Source organism: Etheostoma spectabile, chromosome 18 (genome assembly GCF_008692095.1).
Source record: "Etheostoma spectabile isolate EspeVRDwgs_2016 chromosome 18, UIUC_Espe_1.0, whole genome shotgun sequence".
NCBI lineage: Eukaryota > Metazoa > Chordata > Actinopteri > Perciformes > Percidae > Etheostoma > Etheostoma spectabile.
Genome location: NC_045750.1, coordinates 18550527 through 18564141, shown reverse-complemented (window position 1 = coordinate 18564141; position 13615 = coordinate 18550527). Strand labels below are relative to the sequence as shown.

At 39.8% G+C, this 13615-nt stretch overlaps 1 protein-coding gene and 1 long non-coding RNA gene across 2 annotated transcripts in view; one reads left to right on the top strand and one right to left on the bottom strand.

Annotated features, from left to right (window-relative positions):
• Nucleotides 1-2943: 2943 nt before the first annotated feature.
• LOC116705970 (uncharacterized) lies at nt 2944-3527 on the top strand. Its single transcript, XR_004336095.1, has 2 exons — nt 2944-3114; nt 3485-3527. It is a non-coding gene; the product is annotated as an uncharacterized LOC116705970 (long non-coding RNA).
• An 878-nt stretch (nt 3528-4405) lies between these two features.
• nt5dc1 (5'-nucleotidase domain containing 1) overlaps nt 4406-13615 on the bottom strand; it is a 115234-nt gene continuing 106024 nt past the window's right edge. The window contains exons 11-12 of the mRNA XM_032542462.1: nt 11269-11434; nt 4406-7403 (exon numbers count right to left, since the gene is read on the bottom strand). Of these exons, the coding sequence (XP_032398353.1) occupies nt 7291-7403; nt 11269-11434 (279 nt within the window). The 3' untranslated portion in view covers nt 4406-7290. The remainder of the gene's footprint in view (nt 7404-11268; nt 11435-13615) is intronic.

The window sequence follows — 13615 nt, the reverse complement described above, 5'->3', positions numbered from 1 at the left end:
GGGAGAGTCACTCAAGTTTCTGGAGCCTGGGGTCTGGACCCAAGGTGGGGTTTCTAGATATGCAAATGAAATCATGGGATCAGGGGAAGTTTTATTAATATTTAGCCAATCTCGGAACCCGTCAGCTATCGCTCAAATGATGATTCAGCTCTAGGCCCTAGAAATATTGGCTGTTGCCTCTAGGGGCAACAGCCAATATTTCTGGTGCCTGGCCCGGGTATCTGCTGGTGCGGATGGTATACTATAGGTGCTTTCACAAAAAATATTAACACAATGAGAGTTTTGATAAATAACCAGCAATAATGTGGATACAATGGGTAAAGGCAAATAACAGAACAGTTAATAAGTCCATGATATACATCACTTTACTGTAATGCAGCCTTTAAAACCAGGAAAAGACAGCACGTGTTATGTCATGATATCCAAACTTTAAGATGATATCTAGCCTCATCTATCGTTGTCGATATATTATTGAAATATTCCCCAGCACTTTTTGAAATATTTAGTGACTTGAAGTCTACATTAACTGCTTTTTTCCTCCAATACATAAATAGAAATCACAGCATGTCACTTACAGCACTTAATTTAGGCTACTTCTGTTTTGAAGACATTTCCAAAAGTCCTTAAAACTGAACTTAAAAGAGGAAACAGAATGAAAAGTGATATTTATAAGCAATAAAACACACCATTTCTCAATTCAGTAGACACTTAGGGGTTGTACTGCTTTGTCCTTTTAGCATTTAGCATTTTACCATAACTCCATGATGACCACGGTGCAAAATAAAGTCTAAGTTAATATAGGCTGCTCTTTCATGAGAAATGCCTAGTGTGCAGAAAAATATATTTTTTAAACGTATAATGTCCTGGCAGAAAATTACCAGTACCTCAGTAAAGTTTACGGACATTTCTGTAAATCCCAAAATGGAAAATTCTGGAATGGAAATACAAAATTAGATCTTGAAAATGGAACCTGACAACTATGGCCATAATACTCATGAATCCCTCATTCTGTTAAGGGGCCCCTTGAATCTAAACTTTAAAACCTTTGCAGTAACCTTCATCCTGGACTCTACATCTGCCCATTGCACATACTAAATATTTCTTTGCATTCTGCACTAAACCCATTCCGCCTCCTTTCTCTTATAAACATCTATTTCATTTTATTTGTTTCTGAGGATCCAACCAGTTGTGTGTTTAATGGTCTCATCATCTCAGCTGGACTAGTAGGCCGTTATATTGTTGCTAGGTTACTAATCAAACATCAGATATTATAAACTACATGTGTTTTATGTGCAGGAATCTTAATTTGTAAAGCAACTAGTAATTAAAGCTGTCAGATGAATGTAGTGGAGTAACTAAGGTAACTAGTAACTAAAGCTGCAACAGATGAATGTAGTGGAGTAACTAAAGTAACTAGTAACTAAAGCTGCAACAGATGAATGTAGTGGAGTAACTAAAGTAACTAGTAACTAAAGCTGTCAGATGAATGTAGTGGAGTAAGTAAAGTAACTAGTAACTAAAGCTGCAACAGATGAATGTAGTGGAGTAACTAAAGTAACTAGTAACTAAAGCTGTCAGATGAATGTAGCGGAGTAACTAAAGTAACTAGTAACTAAAGCTGTAACAGATGAATATATTGGAGTAACTAAAGTAACTAGTAACTAAAGCTGTCAGATGAATGTAGTGGATATCTAAAGTAACAGTAACTAAAGCTGTCAGATGAATGTAGTGGAGTAACTAAAGTAACTATTAACTAAAGCTGTCAGATGAATGTAGTGGAGTATCTAAAGTAACTAGTAACTAAAGCTGTAACAGATGAATGTAGTGGAGTAACTAAAGTAACTAGTAACTAAAGCTGTCAGATGAATGTAGCGGAGTAACTAAAGTAACTAGTAACTAAAGCTGTCAGATGGATGTAGTGGAGTAACTAAAGTAACTAGTAACTAAAGCTGTCAGATGAATGTAGTGGAGTAACTAAAGTAACTAGTAACTAAAGCTGTCAGATGAATGTAGCGGAGTAACTAAAGTAACTAGTAACTAAAGCTGCCAGATGAATGTAGCGGAGTAACTAAAGTAACTAGTAACTAAAGCTGTCAGATGAATGTAGTGGAGTAACTAAAGTAACTAGTAACTAAAGCTGTCAGATGAATATATTGGAGTAACTAAAGTAACTAGTAACTAAAGCTGTCAGATGAATGTAGTGGAGTAACTAAAGTAACTAGTAACTAAAGCTGTCAGATGAATGTAGCGGAGTAACTAAAGTAACTAGTAACTAAAGCTGTCAGATGAATGTAGCGGAGTAACTAAAGTAACTAGTAACTAAAGCTGTAACAGATGAATGTAGTGGAGTAACTAAAGTAACTAGTAACTAAAGCTGTAACAGATGAATGTAGCGGAGTATCTAAAGTAACTAGTAACTAAAGCTGTCAGATGAATGTAGCGGAGTAACTAAAGTAACTAGTAACTAAAGCTGCCAGATGAATGTAGCGGAGTAACTAAAGTAACTAGTAACTAAAGCTGTCAGATGGATGTAGTGGAGTAACTAAAGTAAAATAGTAACTAAAGCTGTCAGATGAAGTAGGGAGTAACTAAAGTAACTAGTAACTAAAGCTGTCAGATGAATGTAGCGGAGTAACTAAAGTAACTAGTAACTAAAGCTGAACAGATGAATGTAGAGGAGTAACTAAAGTAACTAGTAACTAAAGCTGTAACAGATGAATGTAGCGGAAATAACTAAAGTAACTAGTAACTAAAGCTGTCAGATGGATGTAGTGGGGTAAACTAAAGTAACTAGTAACTAAAGCTGTAACCCGATGAATGTAGTGGAGTATCTAAAGTAACTAGTAACTAAGCTGTCAGATGATGTAGTGGAGTAACTAAAGTAACTAGTAACTAAAGCTGTCAGATGAATTTAGCGGAGTAACTAAAGTAACTAGTAACTTAAGCTGGAACAGATGAATGTAGTGGAGTAACTAAAGTAACTAGTAACTAAGCTGTAACAGATGAAGTAGTGGGAGTACTAAAGTAACTAGTAACTAAAGCTGTAACAGATGAATGTAGTGGAGTAACTAAGTAACTAGTAAAATAAAGCTGTAACAGATGATTGTAGCGGAGGTAACTAAAGTAATAGTAACTAAAGCTGTCAGATGAATGTAGAGTACTAAAGTAACTAGTAACTAAAGCTGTAACAGATGAATGTAGCGGAGAACTAAAGTAATAGTAACTAAAGCTGTCAGATGAATGTAGAGGAGTAACTAAAGTAATAGTAACTAAAGCTGTCAGATGAATGTAGAGGACTAAAGTAACTGTAAACTAAAGCTGTAAAGATGATGTAGCGGAGATCTAAAGTAAACAGTAACTAAAGCTGTAAAGATGATGGTAGAGGAGAAAACTAAAGTAACTAGTAACTAAAGCTGTCAGATGGATGTAGAGAGGATAATAAAGTAACTAGTAACTGAAGCTGTAACAGATGAATGTAGTGGAGTAACTAAAGTAACTAGTAACTAAAGCTGTAACAGATGAATGTAGTGGAGTAAAACTATAATATTTCTCTCTGAAATGTAGTGGAGTAGAAGTAAAAAGTTGCATGAAAAGAAAAGTAAAGTACAAGTACTTCAACATTTAGATAGATAGATAGAATAGATAGATAGATAGATATTTATTGATCCCAAAAAATGGGAAATTACAGTTCCAGCAGCACACAAAATATACATACATACAATATACATGAAATAATAATAATAATAATTACAAAATATAAGAATAAAATATAAGAATATAAGAACAAATATTTAAATATTTACAAGATGGGTAAAACTAAATGTGCAACTGTTTAAGTATGCTAAATGTAAATGAACCAATCGGGCCGGTTGCCCTTATTGCAATAGTGTGGTGTCTCAGAGTCTCATCTAGCACCCAGGGATGACGAAGAGTTTTATTGCCTGTGGTTTGGACTGAAGTACAGCAGTGGAGTAAATGTACTTAGTTACGGTCCACAACTGACAATATATCTTCTTCTGTTTAAGGTTTTTAGAAATAGAAAGTGGCATGAAAAGAAAAGCTTTAAGTAAAGTACAAGTATCTGAACCTATGTATAGTACTTGAGTAGTTGTACTTCGTTACATTCCAACACTGCTTTAGAGCTGTTTCGTATGTTTTAGATCTGCTTTGGACACACGGGGGAAAAGATAAAATAAAATACATTTCTGCTTCTTTTCCCATGTAAACAAATTAGCAGTTTTCATGAATGGGAGTAAACTAGCTCATGCCACAGATTTTGAACCTGTGAAAACTGTATTTTCAGTGTGTGTGTGTGTGTGTGTGTGTGTGTGTGTGCGTGTGTGTGTCTGTGTGCAGAACAGGGTCTTTGTTTGCTTACGTTTGCAAAGAAAACTCAGAAAGAATCTTAAGTAAGAAAACTGTAGAACATTTTATTTCATTGACAGTACTTTAACACTTGAACACAGTATTGAACGTTCCCTGTGTTTTCAAGACCACAAATGATTCCAACATAAGGCAAATGTGCATATGAAATTTTCCAGGTCAGATGAGAAAAGAAAAGTACAATCACCACAGCTGTATGCAGAAAACACTTGCACACACAGCAAAAGTAATAATTCACTTTGGATGACCAATCTCACGTGCATGCCGACAGCTATTTGACTTCGACTTCTCTTTATATTTGCTGCCTATTGTCAAAATATTCTCTCTTCACTTGTCAGATGATGATAATCTAAAATTATATTTGGGAAATCTTGTTTGATGACTTACTTACACCAGTATCATCTCTGTGTGCTTATTGCTCCAGGATGCTTAGCCTAGCTTAGCACAAAGGCTCAAAGAAGGCAGCTAGCCAAGAAGCTAGTCTGGCTCCATCAAAAGTATATATGTTGGTGCTTGTTTATGTAAAACTATGTTGATTTATTTTTGCCATTGTAGTTTATTAACTTAGAATTAGCTCATTTGTAAGCAACAGCTACATTAAGTGCAGTGACCAAATGCTGTAGATTTTCCCCTTTATTCAAAATTCAATCTACAGGACAGACATGGAATGAATGGACGTGTGTGGTAACATAAACTCACAATTACTACCACTACCCCTTATAAGGAGGGCATTTGTAAGGTGTTTTATTGCCTAGTTCTTAGCAAACTAGACTGTTCAAAACGTACACGTTCCACCAAAACGAGTTCCTTCCCGAGACTATTTTGCAGAGGCACCGTCATAGTGTCTGGCAGTTGTGATTGGTTTAAAGAAACCAGAGTACGTTTTGTGGACTAGCCAGACTTTCCTCCGCAGCGCTGTGGAGGTAGGTCTGGCAATGCGAGACTCATGATTGGTTAACAAGGGTCGGTAATAGGAGAAAATGACTTGCAAGTACTATCAAGAAGTAACATTTAAGAGTTGTTGCAAGTTGTATCTTTCCATGTTGGACTGAGGCTAACAGTGCTAAGCTAGGCTAAACACTTCCCCGAACAGAGATAAATGTTAAAAGCAATATTTGGTGACGTGAGAGATACAGGCAAACTTTCACAGATTATTTTCCCCAAACTGAGTTTCTTAAATATTATGGCACAGCTTGTCTATCTATGCACACCGACAAAATGACCATTCAGAAGTCGGTAAAGAATTTCTCAATCTGGTACTGCATACAAATGAAGCACAAGTAGTCCACGTTTTTACACAATCACCCAAAGAGCACAAAAATAATACAGAGAACACCTAGCATAGTCTTCATCATCCATTATTATTAATATTAGGTGTTTTGCAAAGTTGTTTTTTGAGACAGCCAACACAAAGGATACCATAGTGCCACTTCTTTAGCAACAATGACCTGAAGATTAACACCTTCTACGAAACTGACACAGGGGAATCAGTGGACCTTAAACCTAATGTTAAGGTTACTAAAATGCAAACAGTAAAACTATATTAAAAAAACAGGACTTCACAACAACAGTGTTGTACAGAAATACTGACACAATGACTGCAAAGGGTCTTAAGGGACAAACACGCTGTGGCCATCCGGGTACTGCGTACAGTAGATAACGTTGAGGTAATAAGAGACAGTAAAATGCTCACTTTATTTTGAAAGTTTGAAGAATTCAGATTTAAATCAAATATATCATAGAAAATAATAAGGGTCGCACACATGAAAACAATAAAAACACTACATTTCGTATTATTACTGTATGCAGACACGCACGCACACACACACACACACACTTATTTTGTGCACGGTACACTAAACCACGAAACAACGTTCAAATGTAGGCGTTATTACAGAGAGATACTGTGGCTTACATTCACATGGTTTCTCTGAATGGGTGAGGAGTGTCTGCGTCCTGTGCTCCACAGATGGCGGCGGGTTGTGTTATTGTGGATCTGCGACTGCAGTTCTAGGCAAGACCCGCCCTTAAATAGCTTTTGCGCGCTACGATTGGCCAGGCATCCGTGCTGGCCCGAGGTAACTGACACCGATTTGTCGAGGTCTTATCTCCTGACTAATCGGCTATCCTAACCTTAAATACCCGAGGTCAACGCCTTAAGTCCAGTTCAGACCAAAGATTCACGACGTGACAAGTTAAAATTCGCAACGTCATGCAACGCGTCGGTCTGCAGCGTTCTACCACCTGCCACACCAAAGCGACGAGACGGTGCATCATCTCCATAGCAACTTGGTGCTTCCGTCCTAACTTCAGACTTTTTAATATATCATTTGTTGCTAAATATGAATGTGAATAACGTTAGTGATAGTGAAAACAGGTTTGATTTCTGGGATTCAAGGCTTTGTCCTAGGTGCTCGCTCTCTTCAGTCACTCTAGCTCGCTCCACCGTACGTGCTTGCCGGCGCACATTGAGTCTTCGTTAACAGTAATATGGATCATTTTATTGTAGCTGACTTCCCAAGATGACTTCTCTACTGTCTGTTGAAACAGGAGACGTCTCTTACGTTCTAAAACCAGCCTCTGGAGACTCCACCAGCTGAGTCATGGAATCACCATCAGCTGGTTTGAGTCCAGCTGAGACCGCTGAAACGTTTCTCTGTTCTAAAACTGTTTCATCTCGTCACGTATCTTTGGTCTGAACTGGGCTTAACCTCACCCAGGTGGGTCGGGCTGCTTCGTAGGGCGGGTCTTGACTAGAACTGCAGTTGGATCCATAAAAACGCTGGCGGGGTCAGGTGGGAAACTACAGGCCAAAATGGAGGCACATTCCTCTCCTGAGGCAGAGGTGTAAGGGAGGACTTTTCTTTCTTTTTTAAAAACTTTTTTCCATTCTTCTTTTTTTTTTTTTTACGACAGACTCTCGCACCTCTTCAACAAAGAATCCGGGGGCCTGGGGTAGTAGCCTGTGGTGCAGGGCTTGTCCGGAGAAAACCTGGGGAACTTGTAATCCAGAGGGAGATCTAGAAAGAAATCAAATCAAACAAGAACGTCAACTGCAGGCCATCTGGACGTTTAATGCACCACTGCTGCTGAAAACAGTCATAATGCATAATTCAGTGGAAAAGCACACTTTGTTCTAAACAGCAGGCGGTCATCACTCAGGCCAGAGAATGTTGGACTCAGTCGTGTTTTATCTTTTTCCTCCAAAGAGACAACTCTGGCATAAAATAGAAATGGTCCAATTTCATTTCTCTCTTCCTGATACCGCTACAGATACCTGGACTTGCGTGTTGGCCGATACCGAACGTGTGAAATATTTGATTACGTTTTAACAGATGTATGGGCGTGATATGATTTCTATCATTGTTCTATGGTCTGGCTCAGGTTAAACTCTTTATAAAACATGAACAAACTAAAAATGAACGCCACAGAACTTTCTTTTATAATCCAGTTTGTCATAAACTACTTTAAATTTCCTCCGGGGCTAAATTACATGGTATCTGATAGATGCATCATCTCTGGAACCTGCTGATGCTGATACCAGCATTTTAGGCAGTAACGGAGGCTTTTCAGATACTGGTCTTGGTATCGCATAAAATAATCATAAATAAATGATCCCCCCCTAGAAATAGTTCTTCTTTCAACATGTAAATGAAGCTTTCTGGTTCACTCTCTTCAATGTTGTTGAGCCTTGGCAGCTGCTGTGGGTATCTTACAAAGGTTTTAAAGAACATGGCAGTCCACCCTTGTGAGCAGTCAGATCAGAGTTTTTAATAATTGTGTAAGAGTAAGTAATTTTGGCCTTGTCCAAAATTTGAAGTTCTTATTGTTGCTTTCCAGCTGTGTGCCTTGTTCCAACCACTTGTCCCTGTTGCAGTATTTTCTGGGGCACCCTGGTAGCTCACCTGGTTGAGCTTTCGCCTCGCGTACTAAGGCTCACCCTGGATTTCCAACCAGCTGCAGAACGTCTGAGGATTGGCCCCGCTGCGTGTCGGCTCCGGAGGGCTGGGGATCGGCGGAGCTGGGACGGAGTCAAAACGTAGCCGCTCCACAGTCAGTGGAAATACACAGTTTGACTCTAATGGAAACCTAATGACTCCGCCGCCGCTCCGGAGCGGATCTGTAGACATTCTGCAGTTGGTTGAATTTGGGGGTCAGTCCATACCGCAGTGAACTGGTTTCAAATCCGACCCAGCGGCCCTTTGCTGCATGTCATCCCCCCCCTCTCTCTCACCCGTCTCCTGTCTTCAGCTGTCCTATCCATTAAAGGGCAGGGCTTTCTAACTTTGCATCTGGCCTTTTTTTGTGTCTTTCCAAATCTGGCATCTGACATTCACACCCACCCCGTGCATAGATAGGCCAGTTGTGCGTAAGCATGCTTGCACAATTTGAAGTTCTCAAGTGTGTTCCCAATATTTTAAAGACTGGTAGGGTTCTGATTCCAATTCCGATTTCAGTTCTTAACGATTCTTTGAGGGGTTGGAGTTGAAATGTGTCACATGCTTGTTTCACAGATAAAAGGAACATTTTATTTTGAGTCAACAGGTATTATAGTATTACTGTGCTTTTTCACTGTAAATCCCTACTTACTGTGCTCTATGGCTGCAACACAAGCGCCTGGAGGTACAGAGGCCGGGATGGAAACCAAAAAAAAGGTAGTTACTCGTGAAATATTTGGAACCAGTGATCGGATTCTAATCCAAAATTTCCAAATGATTCCAATAATAATAATTAAAAAAAAACTGATTCCATTAGAATCGTAATTTTTTAAACGTTTCCATTTTGGAACCAGTTCTCGATGCCCAATCCTAACGACTAGCGTGCCTTGCTCCTCTCTGTAAAGGCAGGCTATTGGTTAGGTTTGTTTCTGGAATACTCTGTTCATAACCCCATCCGATTAATGCAGCACACACTGGACACGCCATCCAGCTAGCTGTCTGGATTTACCCTGCAGAGATCTGAGGAGCAGTCCATAGTCCTCAGAAATCCCCCGGAGGTTAGAACGCCAACACAAAGAAAGAGGAAGGTGTCGGAAATCCAGACGAAAATGAGGGACATCCGGCAGAAATTCTGGCGGCAGCTGAACAATCATGGAAGTGAAACGTCGTTGATAAAGACTAAACCATATTGAACCCTAAAATCTGTCTGACATGAGTTCCAGTCAAACTGTGCCGTGGTTTGTGTGTACTCAGTGCCATCTGCACTCTGTACACACATCACGATAACATCAATAGTTCTTCTCACGGTTACCAAGAAATCCAAGATAACAAAATGGAGGTTTCCTGGCAACTGTTACAAATACCTGCCCTCTGAGGAAGGCAGGCTGACAGTAAGGTGGCTCACTCTAACTTTGGCTCCACATCTGCGTCTGCTCAGTCCTCTTTTGATTCTTGGGAATGTTTTTGTGTTGAAATGACGGGGAGAACGTTTGATGTGGGAATAGAAGCCGCAAGTTTAATACCAGAGTTTGTTTTTTTCTTCATGTTTTCACAGCATAAGTTGGATTCTCATTCATGTTCTGTGCACCATATGGGTGCTTTTCAGCCAAATACACTGGCAAACATATTCTAAAACTAGAAAATACAATATGAGTTTTTGTCACAAGTTTATAAGCTGAGCAACATCAGTGTAGTGTAAGAGCTTCTTTATTTACTGAACTGCGTTTGAAACCACAGGCATGAGAGCAACATCTTTATTTTAGAACTATATTTTGTGGTGGCCCTGAAGTGCAAACCAAGAGCAAATGCCACAACACGACAGTATTGGTGACACGGAAACGGAAACGGTAGGTACGTATGGGACACTGACCCTTGTCCTGATTGGTTGTGTGGTACTGGCAGTATATTTGGGGGTATTTTACACAGTTATTTTTAATTTGATGTATTATTGGATTTTGTATATGAATTAAATTACTAAAACACAAAGCATATTAAGGTGCTTCGGTGACATCTACCCACCTAAAACAATTAAAAAACGCTGTTGGCTGGTCTTCAGGGGCAAGTTTACACGAACATTCATTCACGTTGGACCAACCGACAAAAGGCAGCGCAAACCAACCGTTTACACCAACGCTAAGCTCACGTGAAGAATAAATGAAATGGGGGTGTCTGGCATTTTTGAAAGTATACAAAAATATACAAAAGATGATATACTATGTGCCACACAACCGATCCAGACAAGGATCAGTGCATAACCTTTACGTCTCAGTCTCACCAATGCTGTCATGTTGTAGCGATTTGCCGTGAAACCGGTCTGAGCCTTCACACAGTCTCAGATCCTGGAGCAGCGGCCTCTTGGCCACCCAAGAGTCAAGCTAAGGACCAGAGGCCAAACTTCTCTCCGGGCCCTGAAACTGTTGACGGCCCTGCCTGAGAAGATATGCCGAGCAGTGTCCACTTTTATTCCAAAGTTTACCCTGATTAAGTTGATTCTACTTTCTTTCCATTTTATAATAGTCATTTTGTAATCAATTAACATGTCACTTACCTCGATTTAAATCAGTCCCATTTTTATTCTGTACCTAGCCTCAGATCTCTGCAGGGTAAATCCAGACAGCTAGCTAGACTATCTGTCCCATCTGAGTTTTCTGTTGCACGACTAAAACTACTTTTGAACGTACACATGTTCCACCAAAACAAGTTCCTTCCTGAGACTATTTAGCAGAAGCACCGTGGCACCGTCTCCGCTCAAAAAGATTGTGATTGGTTTAAAGAAATGCCAATAAACCAGAGCACATTGTTCTCCTATCCAGGGATGCTGTGTGGACTAACCAGACCTTCCTCTGCAGGGCTGTGGAGGAAGGTCTGGCAAAGCGAGACTAGGTTGTAAAGCACTTTATATCCTTTGGGGGGCGTAAATTACGCCTATGGGACTCCTGCCACATACCTGCTATGTGCTCCACACTGGGGATGGCCATGGTGCTGTATTTGTGAATGCAGTGGCAGCACCAGGTCAGTTTCTGGCTCTCTTCCTCCCCTCCGCCTCCATGTACGTCCACAAAGTAGGAGCCCCACTGCTTGGACACGTCAGAGGGGGACTTCATGCCCTGGTCCTGTTGAGACAGTCCACACACAAACCAAACTATGTAACTCGTTCATTCTCAGACATGTGCAGACCTGATTAAAAGGAGGTGGGAGTTCCACTCCACGGGGACACAGCAAGACTTCAAACTGGCTTTAACAAAAGCCACCTTTCTGGGTTGTTTTGATCATTATTTCCATGAAATGCCCCGCTCTGTTACTCATAATCACTCGCACAACATCAAGAAATATTATAAGGGCTGATGAGCAGCAATCGTCGCAGCAACAGGATGTGGTGTTTATTAAGGATGTAGTAAAATACAAAACTCACAAATCACAATGAGAAATGTTGTGCTTTGCACAATATCAGCTAATGTCATCAGGAACTGTTTCATAAGATTCAGAGAGGCTAAAAAACATTTATCACATTGTCATGAAGCTCGGTGCCAGATATTTCTATATATAATATTTGAGAAGGAACCAAAATAAAGCAGAACAAAGTAGGATGCATGTTGAAACGGAAACTTCTGACCTAATTCAACACGGCGGAAACACTAAATAATGTCCTGCGTATGTCTGCCTGCCTCCTCTGCACTATCACAGTAAGTGCACGCATTGGAGCACTGCAGTGTTATTGCCATGTACCATCAGATTTGAGATTGTGTTAACACGTGAAAAGAGGGCCGCAGGAAGAGGAAGCGTATGATCTCATCACCATCTAGATTTAATCTGTGTCAGTAATATTCTCATCCGGCTCCATCTGCTAACAGAACATCCACATTCAGGGCGCTGATCTGCAAGATCACTTTCAGCAGCTGATGAAAGCATATTTGAACTCTTTTTTTTGTTTGGTAATAGACAAATATTGGCTTTATCAAAATCTTTCCCACCCTATTTTATAAAGCCTTTAGAGAGTGACAGTGGAAACTACTTGAACCATTATATTGAGTTATGGTCAAATTTGACTCCTTTTCAAGTTTAGATATGTAAATAGTACCATTTATTTAAATGGAAAAAAAGTATATACAAACATCATCTTGGTAAAGAGCTTTTACTTGTCTTCTCCAAGGTTTTCTCAAGCTAGCTGACTACTTTAGGTGTTTCACATGTGAATACACACGAGCAGCTGTGTAATATTAAAAGTGAAAACGTACTGTTTAAACAAATACAAACAGCAGCCAAACACGGTAATATCTGATCTGACATCTGTCCCTATAACACGTACCCTACCAGAGGCTAGAGGCCCTACTATGAATCCAGATCAACCTGCCCTGGATGTCTTCCAGTTACCCGGCTTCACCTGACCTAACACGAGCTCCTGCATGAGCTGGGTTGAACCTGAAGTTACCTCGGTAACGCCAAATCTTGCTTCGTAGTAAAGTACGTCTTTCTTCTTTCAATGAGTTGGAAAACATTCCACATTAGCTCAGAAGAAAGCATTTTCAATTAACTAATATAGCTAATGTTAGCCTAATTAGCTAGCTACAGCTCATATAGTCTGCGACGGGACTGGGAGCTCTGGATGATTTCTTGCAGATAAGACTGGCTGCAAAGAGGAATCAAGATGGAGGGTAGAAATGTCTATATCATACCAACCAATCATACAGTAAAGACTGTTCCATGCCTATCTGGCCCATAGAGTTCAAGATTCAAGATATTTTTATCTTTATCACCATGCAACTAATATGCAAGGCATTTGGTGCAGAGTGCTCATTACAAAAAATGCAATTATTACCGGACAGCCAATACCAATTAAAAACACATGTAGACTGTCTCCACACCAGTTGATTTCCAAACATGTTTTATAATCTAATTTAGTTATCATTTAACTTCAAAGTCCCCTTTTTTTCTTACATCGAAACAAGCTCAGCATCACCATTAAAAAAACATCGGCCGATAATATCGGCCCGCCGATATATCGGTCGGACTGTATTTATTATCTACAAAAACACACAGCGAACCGCTCACACCCATGTCATGTGAGTTCTTCATCGTCAGACCGGATGATGGGCATGTTTCCTCTTTCAGCCACGTTTCCTTCAAACATAAAAATGGTCTTTGTCTGAAGGTGGTATCAAGTTTAACCTCTGCTGCCAACTCATCCATTATAATATTCACAGAGTGCACATTAGATAAGTAATTGTCGGCAGATGCACCAGTTATTTTTAACTTTTGTTAACATTGCAAGATAGAGCATTGTATTAGCAGAGGTC